Here is a 22,083-nt window from a genome sequence, read left to right on the forward strand (position 1 = left end):
GTTATTCAATAAATAAAATAAAATTTTGTTATACCATTTTATTGCATTATTAACTGAAGAGAGAATTAAAAAAAAAAGAGAACAAAAAGAAATTAAATCAAAAACTCTTTATAAATATTAATTATTAATCAAAATAATTGTCAATATTTACATTAGATTGAGACAGAAATATTAAATAAATATACCATGCGCATTACTATATAGATCAATATTGATAGAAATTTATGGACCATACAAAGAAAAGAAAAAAGGTCCGATTAATTGTTGTATGTATTGTGATCATAAAGCACTTAGGCACCGTTTGGATTGATGGATTCTAAACGATGGATTCTAAACAATCCATGGATTTGGACAAAATCCATCGTTTGCCTAGAAAAAAAATTAATAGAATCCATGGATTCATAAATTCCTCATTTTCTACAATCCATCATTTTTGAGGGTTTTGATTTCCCACCTATTAGGTGGGAAAGTTCAAATCCACCATTTTTTATAGATGATGGATTGTTATACTATTTATTATTTTCCATAAATAATATTAAAAATCCATTGATTTTATATTCAATCCAAACGATGGAATTTTAAAAACTATGGATTTAAATTTCATCGATTTAAAATCCATCGATTTTGCTAAAATCCATGGATTTTAAAAACCCTCAATCCAAACGGTGCCTTAAGATATTTCGAGAATCCAGCATATGGATTGATTATTTTTGCAAATTAAAAAGTTCGGTTGTTAGTTGAGTCATTATATCTTCTATTTCTATATTTATTTTTCTATACTTTCATAAGTTGGATATTAAACTTCCTGAATCACTAGACTTTGACCAAATTACAGAAAGATCACTAAAAAAACTTTTATTACAAAAGTGTCATTGAATTTAACAATTTGTTACAACAGGATATCATCCTTACAAAATGTACCGTTTTTGATGGCATGTCTTGCCGGATTTGTCCACATCATACGTGTCTCATTTGCCTCGTCAGTCAATAAATTTCTAATTAAATATAAATTTAGTAAAAATTTAAGGATCATTTTGGACTCTTTACCTTTACCATCTCCTTCCTATAACCAAACAAAGACATACAATACACCGATACCGTACCACTACGCCCAACAATAACATTGCCACCACCAAAACAAATTAAACACTCAGAGCTAAAATCTAGAGAAGTTGTGGGGTTTGGGAGCAAATAATTGAAATCTGGGTAAATCAATTTATGGCAGCAAATAGAGTTAAGTAAGGAACAAATAATTGAAATGTGGGTAAATCAATTTAATTCATGGGTTAAAAATAAACATAGAAAATTTTTAAAACCCATTTCAGATTAAGCCATATAAAATCAACAAAATGAAAAAAAAAATTAACATTCAATCCGTTGTCACTATAACTTACTCGTTGTTCTAGAAACTCTCTCGTCATTCTCATGTCCAGAAGCTCGCTCGTTGTTTGCCGATCTCGAGGCGGCAAGTAGGGGTTTGCAGGCGGCCGCGGCAAGTGGCCGTTCGTGTTGATCTACAAGAAACTCAATCCGTTGTCATAAAGTCCCATCAAAAGCTATAGATAATCTCAAATAGTTGAAGAAATGAAGAAGAATGGAGTTTCTGCACATGGAGGTGATGGCAGACGGTGGCGGTGAATGGAGAAGGAAAAGGGTGGCGAAGAAAAATGAGGAAGATGAGATAAATTTAAGGTTAATCAGATTTAATTGTTAATTATGTTTAAGAACTTTGAAAATTATGTAGTTAGGTCCCTATATTTGTATTTACGAATTAATATGATTTTTGAGCTTTTATTAACTGAATTTTGTCTGACGTGGCAAATGAGACATGTATGATGTGGAGAAATCCGGCAAGACATGTTATCAAAAACGGTGGATTTCGTATGAGTGACATCCCGTTATAACAAATTTTTAAATGCAGTGACACTTTTGCAACGAAAGTCCGTTTAGTGACCTTTCTGTAATTTGGTCAAAGTTTAGTGACTCAGGGAGTTTAATATCCTTCGTAAGATTGACTTCTCAATGGATCAAATGGTCTCCTGATTGTGCAAAAAAATTCAAAGTGTTTTCACTTTTCATTTATTAATATTTTTGGTTAGGGTGAGCTAAAATAGAACCAAACCGTAAAATTAAACTGAACTAAATTAAAATTTTAACAATGGTTCAATTTTTGGTTAATACAGTTGAATTCACTTTGTATTATCATAGAAATTTAATTTCCAGATTCTTATTCGGTTTTGGTATTTTAAAACCGATTTCACCAAAAAAACCGAACAACACATTAATTTTGTTAAAAATTAATATAAAATTATTAATTTAAAATTTTTAGTCTTTAATTTTTAATTATACCTAATAAATAAGCAATAAATTTCTTATAATAATAATTCCAAGATATTTAAATTAATTTTAAAATATAAATTTTTAAAATAAATAAAATTAATTTTGGTTTGTAACTGAATCATACAAAATCAAATATTTTTTTGATTCGATTCGATGCGATTTGAACTTTAGATTCGGTTTAGTTCAATTTGAAATTTTATCAAAAGTTGGTTGATTCAATTTCGGCCGATCTCAACCGAACTGCCCGTTTTGAACATGTCTATTTCTAGTAGATATAAATTTTTCAAAGACTATGAATTTAAGGTTTTTTTTTCTAACGAGAACTTACTCCCCTGAGCCGAAACACCAAAATCATTGTTAAATTCGGGAATATGAACCGCTCGCAAATTCACATATCTGACAAATTCTAGCTATAGTCCAGGTCCAGCCATTCCATTTTTTTAGAAAAAGCGTATCCGAGGTTTGAACCGCGACCATAGCATCTAGATGGCTGAAATTTAGTCCACTAGACCAAATCTGTGCGGAAAATTTAAGTTTTTTTTATTATAAAATAATAGAAGGATAAAGTTTTTTTTTGATAAATGATGATTTTTTAAGCACTATCACAAGAAGTGGAAGACAAACGATCTAAAAAGATCAATCAAAACGAAGTTACAAAATAATTCAAACATCTAAAAATATCATTTTCGTTGTATGAAAAATGAGGATGACAAGAAGAGTAAAAGAGAACGAACAAAGGGTCAACGCGCCCCCTAAACTTTTGTCACAGGGTCATCTAACCCAATTTATACTTTTTTGAGCAAATAACCCCAAAACTCTTCATTTTTGGGTCAAATAATCCCATAGTTGTATTTATAAAATGCGTAAAATACAAATCGGAGATGAGGGATGCAAAAAAGTAATTAGATACTTCCCTAATTGTTGCGATATAATTATCCTAAATCTGTTTTTTAAAATAAAAATAAAAATTATGGGGTTATTTGACCCAAAAATGAAGAGTTTTGGGGTTAATTGCTCAAAAAAAAGTATAAATTGAGCTAGATGACCCTATGTCACAAGTTCAGGGGGCGCGTTGACCCTTTGTTCAAAAGAGAACCGCCTTACTAATACACAAAAAAAGCTAGAGACTCATGCGAACACTCCAAACTATTAAACACCCTGTTATTCCGAGCTTTCCACAACTCCATAGAAGGATAAAGTTAAATCTAGATTTCTCATATTTAAATAATATTTTTTTACCACTATATGAAATTTGTAATTTTTTATAATTGAAAATGGGAAATAGAAAGGCAAAAGCGCTTATCGAAGAAATTGAACTCACGATCTATTAGATTGCTAGTTATAACATTTGAGTTGCGGCTTTCTGATTATTAAATATGTAATTTAGTAAAATTAATATAGAATAAATGGATGCTATAATTTTATCTGGCTGGTTTTTCTTCTCCACTCTTTTCTTTTTAACGTATAAGATTCATAATTGCAGCTAAATCTCTAATGCTGGATTGATCATTTACTAATTGACATATAAATGATTTCTCAACAAATATGATCAAGAAAGTTCACTAACAACTTTTTTTTTTTTTTTATTAGAGAAGGGGAAATATTTGTAAAAAAATTTAAACCCACAATTTTGACTGTTTGTTATTTAGTGTTTATATCAATTGAGCTAGCTTGCTAAAACTAACAACTTAACGTACATGTCTTTTTACGAGGAGTATGAATACGTACTTAAACATCTAAATGTAATAAGACAGGTGGATACTAGACATCTAAACAGGTTTGGCCCTTTAAAAGAATAAATTGAATAATAAACTGTAATTAAAATATAATTATCAAAATTAAATCAAAATCAATACTTTATAATGGTAATGATGTAAATAATCAAAAAGATTCAATAGGGTTGAGTGATTAACTTTTTGTTAACATTGCTTCAGAGTTATTAAAGGATAAGGTACAAAAATGACCCTAATGTTTACCTTATGGCTCACATTCACCCCTAATATTTTTTATGTCTTAAAAATGACGCTAATCTTACCAAAATGGAACAAATATACCCTTCACCATTAGACCGAGGGGTATATTTGTTCCACTTTGATAACGTTAGGGTTATATTTGTTCCACTTTGATAACGTTAAGGTCATTTTTGAGACTCGGAAAACATTATGGCAATAGCTAATTGTATGCCAAATCAGCCGATTTAATGCTCAAACACGCTACCGTTAGACAGAGAGTATATTTGTTCCACTTTGGTAACGTTAGGGTCATTTTTTAGACTCAAAAAATATTAGGGGGGAATGTGAGTCACGGGGTAAACATTAGGGTCATTTTTGTACCTTAAACCGAGTCATTAATCATAAGTACAAGGCCTAATGTTTTAGAAAATTCTGATCTTTTAACTCTTTTTCAGTCCTATTTTAAAATTGAAAAGTGATCAATTTTACTCGATTTCGTATTTTTTGTTTCAATAGTACCCTTAAATATTAAATTAACCTTGTTTCATTTGATTTTTTTTTTAAAGTTCTTCATATTTAGCATATATTTAAAATAGCATTTAATTTTGTAAATTATACAAAAACTCTTCTTCTCAACAAATTTAAATAATTTTTTTAATTTATAAATTTAATATATATACAATTTATTTTTTTAAAGCCAAACTCATTCCAGAATTTTAGGCCTCCGACCACCCCGCAACAGCTGAAAAGCGACCCGTCGTCTCCATGGTATACGAACCCAGATATGACGGTTTCGGGGTGGTCGAAATAAATTTGATGTTTTTTGATTTAATCAATAATGTATTAAATTAATTTAGATTTAGTTAAATTAGTAAAAGAATTAAATTAGTTTTAATTAGATTATTTTTGTTTTGTAAGTCGTTAAAGATGAAAAATCTATTTGTATTTTTTTAAAGGAAAAAAATATAATTTTATTGTTAAAATTGATTATTTGAATGGTTTTATCTTTTAAGTAAATAAATTGTCAAAAAATGAAAAAATAGGGTACAATTGAATCGAAAAAATGCAAAATAGGATAAAATTAACCACTTTTCAATGTCATGTTAAGATTGAAAGGAATTTAATGGTCAAAGTTTATTAAGACATTAGGCCTAAGTACAAATGTCAAATCTCAATATTTTTTTGTGATAATTATAGCTTATTCATATCCAATACCAAACAGTTTTCATGGAAGGATGGTATTCTTTTTAATAAAAAATAAAGGCAAAATTTAGCTCAAGATCTCTAAATTTTACCATTTTTATTCATAAAGCTCTTATTTCAAAATAATTATATTTTTAGCTTTTATACTTGCTAAATTTTGATTGCTGCCTTTTTTATTACTGGAAAAAAAATTGAAACTAGACGGATTGGAAAAATATAAAAATAGGATCGAAATATGGCAAATATAGAAATTTAAAAGATAATTTTTTAGCTAAGGAGTGAGGAATAAGATCTAAAGGTCTTGTGTTTTATCCCTCATATGGATAAGAGGGAGCATATATTGCAGATTTATTGAAGGTATTTGGAGAAGCGTTAGAAGCGGCGGCTGCGACATCGTTTCGTCATCTTGCCGAACTTGTGAAGGCGATGCATTCAACGAAAACAGTACGGATGACGTGAATGGCGGATATGCACATATTTATAAAGGTATATATATATATCTGTACATCTTTGTTTGTAATTTTGATTGTAGTTGTGTAATCTCTATTTCCGTAAAAAAATAACTTTTTTTAATGTAGGAGTTTTTTGAAGAGATATGATAAAATATAAGGATCTAGAGACGAGTTTAGCCGGAAAAACAAGTGGGTTGACTTTTCACGTGCATTCATGTGCCGGCAATTTTCACTTCTGTTACGTAAACTATAATTGATACCTACATATTTTCATAAAATTTAATATGATCCACACATATGTAAATGATTAATTACTTTATTCATTTAGTTGTGTATTGTACTATACAACTATTTCTAAATAAATTAATTGGATATGGTTAAGATCGAAAATACAAAAAGTTTGATTTTGTTCCATTATCTTTTTATTATGCTGAGGTGGCAAGTGTTTATTCATTTAGTCTACACAAATTCCTTAATTTTGAAAATCCAAAATTGTTTTTTAAATTTCACTAATTTTATTCTATTAAAAAAACAGTTTCATTACTTTTTAAATTTGACATGTATTTTACTATATTAAATGATAAATTAAGAATTTATAATTTTAAAAATTTCACTTTATTTTTGTGATTATACATATATGGCTTCCAAAAGTTAAATTTTTAGAGTATTTTATGACATACAAATTATATAATTTTGAAAATTAGACTAGGTATTCTCTCAATATTTAAACTTAGATTAAAATTTCCGAAAGTAAAGGATATAGAAATAATTAAATAGTTTAAGTGTGAAAAGAAAAAAGATTAAGTATTTGTCACCCACTTTGAAAGAAGTTATAGTATGCCATATGCAATCCTTTGAATTCAAACCCACAAATTGGGAAAAGAATTTGTTTAATTACTCTCATTGAAATTTTTTCTTTTCCACTCTCATTGAATTTTTTCTTTATCTAGTAAATAGAATATGGATAATGTAATTTCTAGCATTTATATAATAAATACATTCATCTATTGGCGACGACTTTAATTAGATTAAACAATCCCGTTGCTTATTTTTTTAAATCTTACGGGCTTCCATTTAATAATATCTCTTTGACAACTATAAAAGGATATGAATCTTATCAATATCTGTTGTAACATTGATACCTATTGTTAAAAATCTTTGGTACCAATTGTCGTGACCGGTTCTTGACCGAATTGGTATGCGCAGCGGAATCGAAACTATTGGTAGGTATTTAATTATGAATTTGATCAACAAATAACAATATAGCAAAATAATAAATAACACAAGAGATTTACGTGGTTCTGCTTTAAAGCGTACATCCACGGGCGAAAGATTCGAGCCATCCACTAATCATCAAAAGGAGTACAAAATTGGTGGAGAATCACCAAATAGAGAACATATCTCTAGTAAATATGCCCTTAGAAGAAAAACCCACAAAGTGTTTTTCTCTCTACAAAAAGTACCCAAAAGGGTAAGAATTAACTTATATTCCTCACATCACACACACCCCTTTTTCCCCTTATTCACATCAATGTCTATATTGTGTGTTCGGTTTTTGGTGTCTTCTAAAAGGTGAATAAGATAGTGTATATATAGTGAATAAATAGTCTATATGGCATTAGGAATATTAATTCTAATTGGATTTATACTTCATAATTAGCCAATAATAATAAAGTCATCCTTCTCCTAAACACTTCATTAATAGAGTCCTAATACAAATAGAAATTAGAATTCTAGGCATATTCCATCAATATCAATATGTAATTAAATAATAGATTAAGGAAGGTAAGTTTAGGTTTTTTTTTTTTTATAATTGGGTAGAAGAAAACGCTCGTGGGAGGAAATAAACCCACAACCTTGACAGTTTGTTATCCAGCGCTTACACCATTTGAGCTACAGCTCATTGGTATAAGTTTAGGTTATTGAATGAGTAATGTGGATTAATTAATCATGTTAATATTTTGTCATTTTTGAGAGAAATAGAAAAATAAAGGAGATTTTTAGGTGGACAAATAGCCATAAACCAAGAATTGGGAATTGATTATGGCTGTTAAAATCAGTACGGTCCAACCGATTCAATTGAAAAAAATTATAAAAAAAATAATTGACTCATTTGGTTACTTAATGACCTTATCGATCCAGAATCAGATTGTAGATTTGTGCGGTAATTTTTTCCTTTTTCTTTTTAAAAAGAATTTAAGGTAAACATTTTTCCATTTTATAATCTGTGTTTAATTTAGATTTATTTAAAATTTGAATTTTATTATTTTCCAAATTAAAGTTTAAATTCTTTTTACCTTAATAACTCAAGCTTTACATGATCTGTTTCTTCTATAACTTTTACTCTATGTTAAAATCAAGGTAGTTTCATTTGATATTTTTATTTAAATAAATGTTCAATTGATGATAATAGTATATCATAGTAACATTAATAAAATTGATCTGATTTGTTTTTAAAATTATGTTAAAATTGCATTTAATTTTTTTTAGAAATTTTGTTATTATTCTATATTTAATATTTTAAAAAATAACTTTATGATGTTTTAAACATTTAAAAATATGCTATTCCATTATTTATAATATTTTAATTTATAATTATCAATTTTAAGTAAACTTCTGATCAAGATTTGACAACTGTATATATATGGAGGTGATGTGACATAGTTAGCGCCCATTATATAATTTATATTCTAAAATTTTTAAAATCTCAACTTGTATTCATGTTCACAATTATTAAGCTAAAAGTGGTCAAATCTCTACAAACCTAAATATAATAATGTCTCTATAAGATATCAATCGCTATCAAGAAAAAATATACTACTACAAATTAACCAAGCAAATATATATTTACATTCACATTTAAATAAAAGAATAGTCTGCGTGTACATACATTTCATTCACACTTCACATGAACTTTCAACCCTTAATTTTAAATGAACAACGAAATTGCTTACAAGTTACAGCGTAATCTTTTTATTAATTAATTATCTAATTAATTCGTTGACGTGCATGAAACTTTCAATTAATTAATATTATATAATTTTCTTTGGTTACACACGAAGCACCAAATTTGATTATATATATGCACAAGTACATCACAATATATATCATAAACTTCATACAAATTGCTACCTAGCTCAAAAAAAACCACCTCCAAAAATCCTCATGGCCACCACCGATAAGCATACCCCAGAAGCTGCACTATATACCACAGCACCACCGGCAGCACGTCGGGAGTATGTCGGTGTTGATGTCGGTCTTAGGGTTTTTCTGTTTGCAACTACCCTAACTGGGATTATTGTCATGTCTACTGCCAAGCAAACGGTGTTGACTCCGGTGCCCGGAGTGCCTGGTCTTGTAGTGCCTATCGAAGCAAAATTTGATAATTCGCCGGCATTCCTGTGAGTAATTAATTTATATTTTTTAAATCATTTTTATCCATTTTGGTCATAATTAATTCAACTACTTTATAATTGATGTATGTCGTGAACTTAATTATCTTTCAAATCCCATAATAAATTCAAATTAAGACATGTTTCTGCTTCATTACCTAATTAGTACTATAAAAAATTAAAAAGTTGGTTGAGATCATTATGAAGGCAGGTTTAATCGCACAACCCATAAGGCTGAAAATAACAGCCAAAAATTAGCAAAAATAGGCTGCCACATAAGTATTTTGCTGAAAAACTTTTTGTTGAAATGAAATTAAAATTTAATAATCGGAACGCATGTAACAAATCAAAGTTTGATCACTAAATTGCAATAAAGCAATAATTTGATACTTTGAGAATCAATTAACCTCAAAATTACCATAAAGCTGATGATATTATTTAAGGTGATTAGATAAGTATTAGTTGAATTTTAAATTTTTGGAAAAAAAAATTGAGAATTGAGCTGATTCAATTAACAAACTTCTAGCTAATTGTCAAGAATGATGGCTACTTGTAAAGTTGCCGTATAAATAGTGTAATTAACTTTCGTTGGTGAACGACCAGGGCTATGTCAAACTTGTTTTCGTGTATAAGTCTTCCAAAATTAATTAAATACAAATATCTGTATTTGGCCATTAATGAATAATGACTAAATACTTATTAATTATACAAATCTCACTTTGTTGACTTTTATTTTTCATAATTTTAAATAAATATAGAATATTTAAATAAAAATTATAATTTTTAGTTAAATATTCTATATTTATGTAGTAAAAGTTATCAAATAAATTCACATTTTTTAAATATTGTCAATCGAGAAATAAATAGTCTTTTAACAAAATATATAAGAGAATTACAGTTTAAAAAACAAAAAAAAAGGTATTTATTCAGTACATTTTCAATTAAAGTGTGATGATGCTAAGTGAAGGTTTATTTAATTTATATTGGCATTGTGCAGATACTATTTAGCAGCATTATCAGTAGCTTGCCTATACAGTATCATCACAACACTGGCATCTCTTGGGGTCATTGCTAAGCCAACTTATGCAGCAAAATTCTTGTTCTATTATGCAATTTGGGATGTGGTATGTTTAATTTCTACCCACTTTCTTACTTTGGAGTCATATACCTGTGCATGGGCCTGGATATCCGTCCACCTTGGAAAGTCTTAGAAACCTAATTTTAATAATAAATTCAATTTGAATTTGAGCCTCCGTTAAACCCTCTTTTTGCAAGTGGGGCTGAACTTTAAATTTTAACTAATCTTCCACCTAAATGGGCTTAAAAAAAGATTTTGTTCGAAGCTGGAACAAATTTGAATAATAAAAATAGATTGAAATTGGACTAGAGTCGGGTTTGAAACTTATATATAGAAGAGTCGTGCCTGATTGGGTCCGGCCCAAATCCGCAATTTCGCCCATGACAGGTCTAGAGTAAACTTGGTCATGGACCGGGCTTGAATGGGTTTGGACTGAACCAACCGAGCTCGACTCTTTTAAATTCGAGATGAAGTTTGGTTCGACCTCCAATTTACTACCCACCTCGGTCTAGTCTAGATTCCACTGTACTTTGCATATTGAAGATTGAGACTAATTTAATTTATGTTACAAAATTATAATGCAGCTGATCATGGGGCTCGTAGTCGCGGCGACGGGTTCTGCCGGAGCGGTAGCATATGTTGGGTTGAAGGGAAATAAGCATACAGGATGGGGGAAGGTGTGCCATGTTTACGGAACATTCTGCAAGCACATAGGAAGTGCAGTTGCAATGTCATTGATTTCATCAATAGTGCTTGTTTTGCTCATTATGGTTTCAATTTGGTCCCTCTACATTAGGGCTCGTAAAGCACAATAGACACATTTCAAGCTCTTTAATTACATGTCTAATTCTTTGTGGCCGCCTCAATGATCTTTTTAAGTAGTGTTGTTGTGTGTTCAGTTCAGTGTAAAACCTAGAGGTTTCTTTGATTGTAAAGTGTAAGTTCTGTTCCTAAGAGTTTGATTTTATTTGTTTATAGATTCCACTTAATTTCTTAAATCGTATTCATTCTTATTTTACCACTAAATAGAAGAATGACTGAGTTTCAAGTACTAGCACCAAGTTGGTCTGTTAGAATAATCATTTGATATGCTAACATCGATTCGCCAAACATGTAAAATTGACGAATTAGTACTAAGTTTTAATGGGATCATCGATGAAAATGTGGCAATCCATATATAATTAATACGAAATAAATAAAGCATGTCACTGGTTGACTCACGAATCTATGTATTCCGTTTGTAAATTATAGTAATAAAATAAAAATAAAAGGTTTAATAATTACATGAAATATAAAAATAAAATTATTAAATAAACTTTATTTAATTATATGAATATACAAATAAAATAATGATATTAATTTTTTATAATTTGAATATAAATTGATAAATTTGAAGTTAAAATTTTTATTTTATATGTTTTAAATATTTTTAAAGGTCAAACAAGTCGTGTTAGTCGTTTTTTTAACGTCTCAACCGTGCACTATTGACTTATGTATTTAATTTGTGTTGTGTTCGGATTGAGAATTATGACACGTTTAACTAAATGAGTCATATTCCCGTTGACCCTAATCATTTCAATAGAATATACCGATCCGACATGAATACGATCCGCCGAACCATCATGAAATACTAGCATCAATATAAAGTGAGGTGATAGGAATGTAATGTTTATATTCTTTTCTCATTATAATAAAAATAAAGGTTAATTGCAAATTAATACACAAACTTTACCCTAATTTGCAATTACAACATAAACTTTAAAACTTGGCAAATTGGTACACCGATTTTCATTTTTTGGCGAATCGATACACTGAACTGGAAAAACACTAACGTGGACATTGTCATATAAAGCCATGTGTTGTTGTATGATTGGTCGGTGTACTAATTTGCCAAAAAAATGAAAATTGCTGTATTAAATTGTCAAGTTTCAAAGTTCGTGTTGTAATTGCAAATTAGGGTAAAGTTCGTGTATTAATTTGCCATTAACCCTAAAAATAAAGATTTAATGGTTCAAACAATTTTTTTTTGAATATTTTTTAAATGTAAGCTGTGAAAGTTTATAAATTAATTTAGTATTTTATTGTAAATCTATCTAACTTTTTACAATCATTTTAATTGTATCAAATTTTTAGCTCTTCAGATCTAAGTTTCAATTGAATTTCTATACTAATTTTTTCGTTAGTATTTTGTACAACTGTAAAATCTAACTCAACAAATTAAATTAAAAACAAAAACAAAATTAAATTCTAAACTTTTAACTTTTGAATGGTTGAAGCACAAAAAAAAGAAGCAAGTTTGAAACTCAAAATGAATAGAAAAAATATAAAAAAATAAAAAATAGTTAACTATTTTAAACTATTAGGCTAGAAAGCATCTCACATGATAAATAATGAGGTTAAAAAGCAATGTCAAATCTGTATCACTATAAAAATTTATATTAGCCCCTGACTTGATAAATGTTGGGCTGTAATACAATCTGGTGTGACAAACGACATGACATGGCGTTATTTGACTCTATTTTTGGATAATTGGGAAGAGATAGCGTTTATGGGAAAAATTAAACCCATCACGATCTAATAGTTTGCTACTCAGCGTTTATACCATTTAAACTATAACTCATTGGAGTATTATTTTTTTAATTACAGTCGAATCTCAGGTAAAGTCCTAATCAGATTTTAGAACTATGGACATGCCATAGTTAAGCTATATATGCTTGCAATGATTGATATTGCAATTATTAAGCTACAGATCAGGTGGCTTATTATAATTAAAGTGCTACAAGGTGGCAAAATCTTGGTTTCTTCTGTAGAATCAAATTAATATAATAAAGAATATTAAATAGAATATATAATGTTTCTTTTTTTTAACAAAGGCTAAAATTTCCATTAATAATAACGAAAAGGCCAAACCCATTCTCAGGTCCTTCTACTCTTCACTTTTTTTTCATCAGGTCCCTATACTTCAATTTGACGTTTACAGATCCTTTAAATTTCAATTTTGTTGTTATTACACCCTTTTATGGATGGAATTTGGAGAGTGTACCTCACTCTCCGTTATTGAGAGTGTGGAAAAAAATGTAACATTTTCAACTTTCAAATGAAGTAAAAAATACCTTAAAATTCTTGTATTTAATTTATACTACATTAAAATCCTTATACTTACTCTACAAATTAAAATCAAACTTTATTTCTTTTAAATTATTTATTATATTATATATATTTATAGATAATTAATAGTGTAGCATTAACTACTTAAAATTAATCAAATAATTATAATTAGTTTATTATTTTAATTTATTTCGGAATTTAATTTTTATTTTGAAATAAAATTTTATCCGTAATTTTAGTCTCACCATCGTTTTCTCCCCCACTCCGATCGGCACCCATAAAATTTTTATTTAATGAATTACATCTCAATTTATATAAAAATTAAATTTTAATCTACTTAAATATAAATTTAAATCGAGTTTTTTTTATACCGGAAAATCCGGCCGGCCACCACTACAATGTGGTGGCCTTTCTCTCCTCCATTAATGGAGGAACTGATGTTTCCTCCATTTGGAGGAAACGAGCACAGAGCTCGTTTCCTCAATGGAGGAGACGAAGATGCTCGTTTCCTCCATTAATGGAGGAGAGACCTGCTTCTCTCCTCCATTAATGGAGGAATCCGGCAAAATAGTTTTTTTTCGACAATAAATTTTTTTTGGGGAAAAAAGTGTTATTTGGTCCTTCAATTTTAGCCACATTATCTTTTTAATTTTTACACGTCATTATTTAACGGAGTGTATTATTTAACGGAGAGTGTAGCACACTCTCCATATTTTCTGCGTATAGGGGTATAAAAACAACAAAAATTAAAGTATAGGGATTCAAAAACGACAAATTGAAGTATAAGGACCTGATGAAAAAAAAGTGAAGAGTAGAGGGACCTGGGAATGGGTTTGGCCTAACGAAAATTACATGAACGGTTTCTCAACATACTGAGTCAACTATTCTAGAAAAGATGATGAGAGCTGTAAAAATACAGTCATTGACTAGGGCTAAACTAACCACCATGGGTCACCCAAATTTGTAGACTAAAACTAGATCTAATAATAAAATCTAGATTTATTGAACGTTCTAAGGAAGTCTAACTTCGAATGCACGCCTGATCACATCTTTAGTGATACATCTGTTCTCTTGAAGATTAAAAACAACATCGATATTGACACAAAACATACCTGTACTTGATGAAATCCGTCGTAAGATGCTGCCTATAATTGTTTCGGAGATCTAAGTCGTTTACATCGCAAAAAACAATTTCATCTCGAAAGATGAAAAAAACTACTCTTAATTTTGATTAGATTAGATCTAATCTCAATTAAAATACTATGGTAGAAAATAATTTTTAAATCTAGACCAAAATTGGCCAAAAAAAAAAATTATTCAAAAACTAAAGATAAAACAAATTTATACATACCAACCAAATATTTACTCTCAAAGAAAAGAAAATTGTGCATATACCTATAATCATATTTTTTTAAAAATAATCTTATATTAAATACATATATATCCATATGCATTTTACATGCAAGAATTTTTAATAAATCTTCAAACAAACTGCTTCAAAACATAAGAATTTTACAAAACTAATATCTAATTAAACATATTTGTATACATAGCTTCTAATTAATTATTGTTTTTTTAATTAATAATTTAGCTTATCACATGTTCTTATATTAAGCTAAATTGATAAAAAAATAGACAATTAAAGTAATTGATTAACTTTTTTATTTATATTATTTTATTATTTATGGTCATTTTTTATTTAAATTATTTTTCAATTATATTAAAAAAATTGATTTGTTTATTTTTTTTATATTCAACAATGATGACATTATAGTTTCAACACAAGTTTCTTTTTAAAATCAAATTTATGTTTTATTTTATTTATTATATTATTTTATTTTAGTTAATATCAAAAAAAGTTGATCAAAAGATTGATGTGATGAATGCTTCATTTCAAGATTTTTTTAAAATTTAGAATTCTAATATTTTAAAATTATCATTACGTTTTGAAGTTTTTATATATTTATTTTTATATATTTATTTACATATTATGTATTTTTATTATTAAAAATATTAAAAATTATCCGTTATTGTTAAAACAATTAATATATAGTTTATATTTATTTAACCGCCTAGGGACTCGTTTCATCTAAGGCCGGCCCTGACCACCGGTAAGACGGACCCAGAAGTTGCACCACTGCCGGCACGTCGGGAGTATTTCGGGGTTGATGTGGGTCTTAGTGTTTTTCTGTTTGCAACAACCCTAATTGCCATTGTTGTAATGTCTACTGCCATGCAAACAAAGTTGATTCCTGTACCAGGAGTGCCTGGTCTTGTATTGCCAATCGAAGCAAAATTTGATAATTCACCAGCATTAATGTGAGTGATTATAGCTAACATAAATTTTCTTTAATCTTATTTGTTTATACATAACATAGTTGGATTTTTTTTTGGAGAAGATAACAAAATTACCACAAAAGTGGCTACCATTTTCTTCTTTTACAATAAAATTGACTTTTATTTCATGGGTACCACCTTCTAAAAAAATATTACACCCATAGCATGTGCGCTGATGTCAGCGTATGACACTGACATCAGCGCGCGTCAGTAGGTCTGACGCGCGTCAGACCTACTGAAGCTAACCCATGTTAGCAGGTGCACTTTGGTGCACCTGCTAACATGGTGTTTATTTTTTTTATTTCTTTTAAAACAATAAAATAATTTGTTTTAATTTTAATTTTAAAAAAAATATTAAATTTTAAAAATATATAAATAATAAAATTTTTAAAAAATATTATTTTATAAATTATATACCGGATACATTATTGATACATACCGAATATAAGTCTGATACATGAATAATATATTTTTTTATATATAAATTATGTATTATAGATTTATTAATTATGTATAAAAATTATACATGTAATACAAATTTTGATATGTCGCAGAGATGTACTAAAACAGATATTAAAAAATATATCTAATAAAATTCAAAAAAAGATGTATAAAAAATATGAAAAATGGATTGAATGACCGAATATATCAAATATGTATCAAACATGTATCAAACATGTATCAAAAAAATATCAAATATATATTTAAGATGTATCAAACATGTATCAAACATGTATTAAACATGCATCGAAGAAATATCAAACACGTAACGAAGATATATCAAATATGTATAAACAATATATGTAATAAAACTTTAAAGAATATGTATTAAAAACATAAAAAAAATATCTATCATGTATAAATTATGTATCAAATATGAAAAGTATATATATCATGTATAATTACGAGATGTATTAAATATGTATTAGAGATGTATTTATTTTTTAAAATATAATAACAAACCAATAGAATTAGTCGGTTGATTTAATTAAATCGACAAAAAAAATAAAAAAAATGACCAAACGATCTAAATTATATATGAGGGATGTATCAAATATGTATCGAAGATGTATCCTATATGTATCATAATATATCAAACATGTGTCGAAAAATTTCACTATAGTTGTAAAATAATAAAAAAAGTAACACCACCATTCTCATATTCACTAGCAAATCAAGGGTTGGTTTTAACAAAAATATTGATTTTTAATAAAAATTCACCAGCTCTAAATGATATGAACATGCACCAAACAATAAATATGTATCGGAAATGTATCAAATATGTATAATTAAAATATGTAAGAAAACTAAACAAATATAAAAAACAAGAAAATATTTCGAACGATCGAATATATATATAATATGTATCGAGATGTATCAAATTATATGTTTGATTATTTTTTAATTTTTAACTTAATTTAACAATAGTCTATTTAAATATATATCTTAAACTTAAAATTAATATTTCTAAAATTTATATAAAATAAATTATTTTTGATACGTTATATTTATAAAATATATAAATAAATTAATGGTTTGAGTTTTTTAAAATATTTAAGATAAATATTTAACATTTAAATAAATAAATATATATAAATATATATTATATATTAAAAAAAAGTGTATGGGGACCTTTGAAAAAAAGGTCTCCATTTTATACATAATATGGGATAACAGGTGCACCATGCACATGTTTCCCAAGAAATCGTGAAACAGGTGCATGTGCACCTGTTTCACGCGTCAGCAGGCCTGACGCGCGTCAGGCCTGCTGTAAAAGGGGACCCTTTTTTTATAAAAAAAAAAAATTTAAATGAGGGTTTAGTATAGGACATGTGTAGGTTATTAGGAAAAGGTGGTGTTGGATGAAATAAAACACTCATACATGGTAACAAAGTAAACAAACTTAATAAAATTACATTATGTGAAAAGTGGAGTCTTTTTTCTTGCTTTCTTGTTATTTTCTCTTTTTTTTGCCATATATGATATATAGATTGTTGTCCATGGCTCCATGCAGTATTTAGGGAGAGTATTTTCTAGTCATTATTTTAAATTTATAATGATTCATATCGATATTCTTAGGCTTACATGAAAATTTATGAGAACATTACATATTTACCTAAAATAATAAAATATTTATATATTATACCTCAATGCGGAGAACTTAATAAAAATACATCTTGATTTTAACTCTTTTGTGTTTATACTCTCCGTGTGTGAAAAAATTATGATTCTACTCTGAGTGTGTAATGTTCAACCTGATACATTTAAATCTACTCTATCTCTCTCTCTTTCACTCTCTCTCTCTCTGACACAACCTGCAAAACAATTTTCTACTTGTTCAATATTTTTTGAATCTTTATTTGTCTTTATTCCTTAAATTAATGACACATAATCTTCAACCTGCAACTTTGTTACTGACCTTTTTTTTACTTGCTCCATAGTTTTTTCATTTTTTTTTGTCTTTTATTATTTAAATTAACGGCAGATATAACAAATTATAAATTATCAATATTTTTTTTATATGTTCAAATATTAGTAAATTAATTTTAAATCTACTATTATTTTAATATTTTATTATATTACTAGCAAATTTAAAGATTTATATAAACTGAATAAAATAATAAAAATTATTTATAACAAACATATATTAATTAAATATGTTGATAATTATAGACTATTACTTTGTCATTTATATTATATAACTTTTATAATTTTATCATAAATTTTTATATAATTCTTGCATAAAATATTTTACATAATCCATACAAAATTAGATAATATTGTCATATAATAATATCATAACCTTATTATAAATTTATCATAACTTTACCATATTATTATTATAATCTTATGTAATTTATGCGAAAATAGATAATATTTTCATAACAATATCATAATTTTATTATAATATTATCATAACATGCTCTATCATAAATATTACCATAACTTTATTATAGTATTATCATATGTATGTTATAAAAATTGTGTATCTTATCATAACCTTATCATTATATTATCATAATATTATTATAATGTTATCATTATATTATCATTATATTATCATATCTTATCATAGTTGTATCATAATATTATCATAACCGTACAACATAAAATTATTTTACGTAGTTTATCGTAACCTATGTAATAACTCTTATCATGAAATTATCATATAATAATATCATAGTCTTATCATAGTCTTTATCATGCTATAATCATAACTGTATCATAATATTATCATAAAAAATTATTATACGTTTTTTATCATAATATTAGCATAACCATGAAAATTTATTATACATATTTTATCATAATATTGTCATAACTTTATCATAATATTATCATAATATTATTATGCAAATTTATTTTACGTACTTTATCATAATATTATCATAATCTTATTATGCAAATTTATTTTACGTACTTTATCATAATATTATCATAATCTTATTATTCAAATTTATCATATAACATTATCATAATATTATCATATAACATTATCATAATATTATCATATAACATTATCATAATATTATCATTAACCTTATAATAATCTTATCATATTATTATCATACTCTTATCATAATATTATCATAATTTTAATAGGGAAATTTATGTTACGTACTTTCACATAATATTATCATAATATTATCAAAATATTGTCATAATCCTATTATGCCAATTTGTTTAAGTACTTTATCATAATATTATCATAATATTATCATATACCCTTATCATAATATTATCATAATCATATTATAATATTATTATTATGAGAGTAGCATAATTTTATCAAGAGCAAAATAAAAAAGGAAAAGAAAATAAATTATTAAATGAAGTCCACTTTAATCTTTAATTGAAAATTATAACCAAAATAATTAAAAGCCATCTAGAAAACAATAAAACTTTTTTGGAGTTTATCTTGATATTTAAACGTTGCTTTTATTTTTGCAACAAGAATACAAAATCCACTTGAAAGATTATATAGTTTTAATCTTGTGATATGACTTTCTAAATTGTACTTTGATCTTGTTCTAATGAATTCTATCTTTTGTAAAAAAAAATACAACAAGCTTGGATATATAGGATAATGATCAATCCTTTAAGAACCGGTCATCTTCTAAACTTTAAGTTCATGATTTAGTTCATCTTCCTAATGCTGAGATGACAGACCTATCAAACTTGCACATTCCATTTGATTTTATTGGCAAATATCCCTTTGAGGCAAATCTATTGAACTTGTCGTTTGTGTCTTCTTTCCTCTGAAGCTGAAAATTCTACAAATGTTATTTTAAACTATAAAATAAGGCACAAAATCAACTGTAAAAATGAAATATCATATTGTAAAAGAAAAAAAGAGTAACCCAGAACAAGAAATTAAACACAATCCAATAAAAGAAACTTTTCTGCAAATCCTACAATAAAGTGATGAACAAATATTCAATGCCCAATACAAAATCACAAAATCAACAACAAAACATCATAAATCAAAACAATTAATTCACATAAAATCAAAACTAAACACAAATTTCAAAATCAGTTCCATCTAATGAAAACATAATCAAAATGGAAACAATCAATTAAAAATTACCTAAGATTGAAATCAAACAATAATAACAAAATATAACAATCAATAACCCTAGCGGCATAAATAATCGGCATTCAATTTAGGACCCAATTCACGGCCGTCGACTCCGTAACTATTATTGATACCTGAAGCGTTGAGAATTGCGCCATTGGTGGGTATAGTATCATAATTAAACATGTTTAAAGATCGATGATGTAGGTTTTTTTTGGAGGAAAAAGAGGAGAGGAGGTGTTAGAGAGAAGAGGAAACAGTTAAGCTAATGATTGAAGGAGACTGAGAAAAACTGTACAGAGTAAAAATGTAACTTTAAAATAATAGAGAGTATTTGTTTTAAATTAGAGAGATAAGATAATAAATAAGATACATGTTAAGAGTAAAATATAAAGTATTAAAAACCCGAGAGTATTTGTATTAACTTTTTGTTGGTGAGGTATAATTTATAAATATTTTAAAAATTAGAGTATTTTTCCTAAATTTCTCAAAATTTATTCAAAATTATAAAAATCGAAGCCCATAGCTAAAAGAATCGAGTCTACCACAGGTTTGGACTTGGATTGGGCTTGAAAAAAGTATGAAATTCCAAGCCCGCACAAGCGGGCCGAGCCTAGGTGTGCCTCACGAGCATTCGGCCTAATAATCAGCTCTATTCATAAATTAGTCAACTATTTCAAAATATCCTTGACCAAATCATATTAGAAGAATTTATCAATAAATTAAATATATAATAGACTTTTTATAATCTAAAGCAAAAAAAAATGATTTGATTTGATGCTATTGTAATAATTAAAACAGTTTTTTTATTTTTCAATAAAAAAGACACATTAAGTTGAAACGGAAGAAAAAATGATAAATAAATATTACTTAATATTAATGAAACTCGAAATATATTTTTTATCAATTTTTTTTTACCAATGAGTTATAGCTCAAATGGTATAAACGCTGGCAGCAAACTGTTAAGATCATGGGTTCAAATCTTCATATAAGCGCTCTCGCCTCCCCTATTATATATATATATAAAAAAAATAGTTGTATTTAAGTTGAAAGTTTTGTTCTTTAAAATAAATAATATTTATTTACTGTTGTGCAGATACTTTGTGGCTGCATTATCAGTAGCTTGCCTATACAGTATCATCACAACACTAACATCGCTTGGGGTCATTGCTAAGCCAACTTCTACAGCAAAAGTCTTGTTCTATTATGCAATTTGGGATGTGGTAAGCTTCATTTCTATCAACTTTCCTACTTTGTAATCCACTATACTTCAAATATTAAACTATACTTCAAACATTAAGGATTGAGATTTAAATTTGACTTTGTCATAAAATTATAATGCAGTTGATGCTGGGGATAGTAGTCGCCGCGACAGGTACGGCAGGAGCAGTTGGCTACATTGGGTTGAAGGGCAATAAGCATACAGGATGGAGAAAAGTGTGCAATGTTTACGGCACATTCTGCGACCATATGATTAGCGCAGTTGCAGTGTCATTGATTGCTTCAATAGTGCTCGTTTTGCTCATTGCACTTTCGATCTGGACCCTCTACAGTCGGGTCCGTAAAGCAGAATAGATAGCATTGCAAGCTCTTTAATTACATGTCTAATTCTTTGTGACCACCCCAAAGTGTTTCGTGTGTAAAG

The 22,083-nt window shown here is 27.6% G+C and overlaps 2 protein-coding genes and 1 long non-coding RNA gene across 3 annotated transcripts; 2 read left to right on the forward strand and 1 right to left on the reverse strand.

The window, feature by feature from the left end:
* The first annotated feature begins 9,057 nt into the window (after window positions 1-9,057).
* LOC126666890 (CASP-like protein 1D1) lies at window positions 9,058-11,415 on the forward strand. Its single transcript, XM_050359789.2, has 3 exons — window positions 9,058-9,348; window positions 10,337-10,463; window positions 11,002-11,415. Exons 1-3 carry the CDS (start codon window positions 9,113-9,115, stop codon window positions 11,230-11,232), a joined length of 594 nt encoding a protein of 197 aa, XP_050215746.1. The 5' UTR covers window positions 9,058-9,112; the 3' UTR covers window positions 11,233-11,415.
* Window positions 11,416-13,136: 1,721 nt separating this feature from the next.
* LOC126668094 (CASP-like protein 1D1) lies at window positions 13,137-22,013 on the forward strand. The gene is made up of 5 exons (XM_056104613.1): window positions 13,137-13,171; window positions 13,369-13,494; window positions 15,602-15,844; window positions 21,535-21,661; window positions 21,783-22,013. Exons 1-5 carry the CDS (start codon window positions 13,137-13,139, stop codon window positions 22,011-22,013), a joined length of 762 nt encoding a protein of 253 aa, XP_055960588.1.
* LOC126669988 (uncharacterized) lies at window positions 19,916-20,773 on the reverse strand. Its single transcript, XR_007638606.2, has 2 exons — window positions 20,573-20,773; window positions 19,916-20,127 (listed from the first exon to the last, which is right to left on the reverse strand). It is a non-coding gene; the product is annotated as an uncharacterized LOC126669988 (long non-coding RNA).
* Window positions 22,014-22,083: the final 70 nt, after the last annotated feature.

This window comes from Mercurialis annua, linkage group LG2 (genome assembly GCF_937616625.2).
Source record: "Mercurialis annua linkage group LG2, ddMerAnnu1.2, whole genome shotgun sequence".
NCBI lineage: Eukaryota > Viridiplantae > Streptophyta > Magnoliopsida > Malpighiales > Euphorbiaceae > Mercurialis > Mercurialis annua.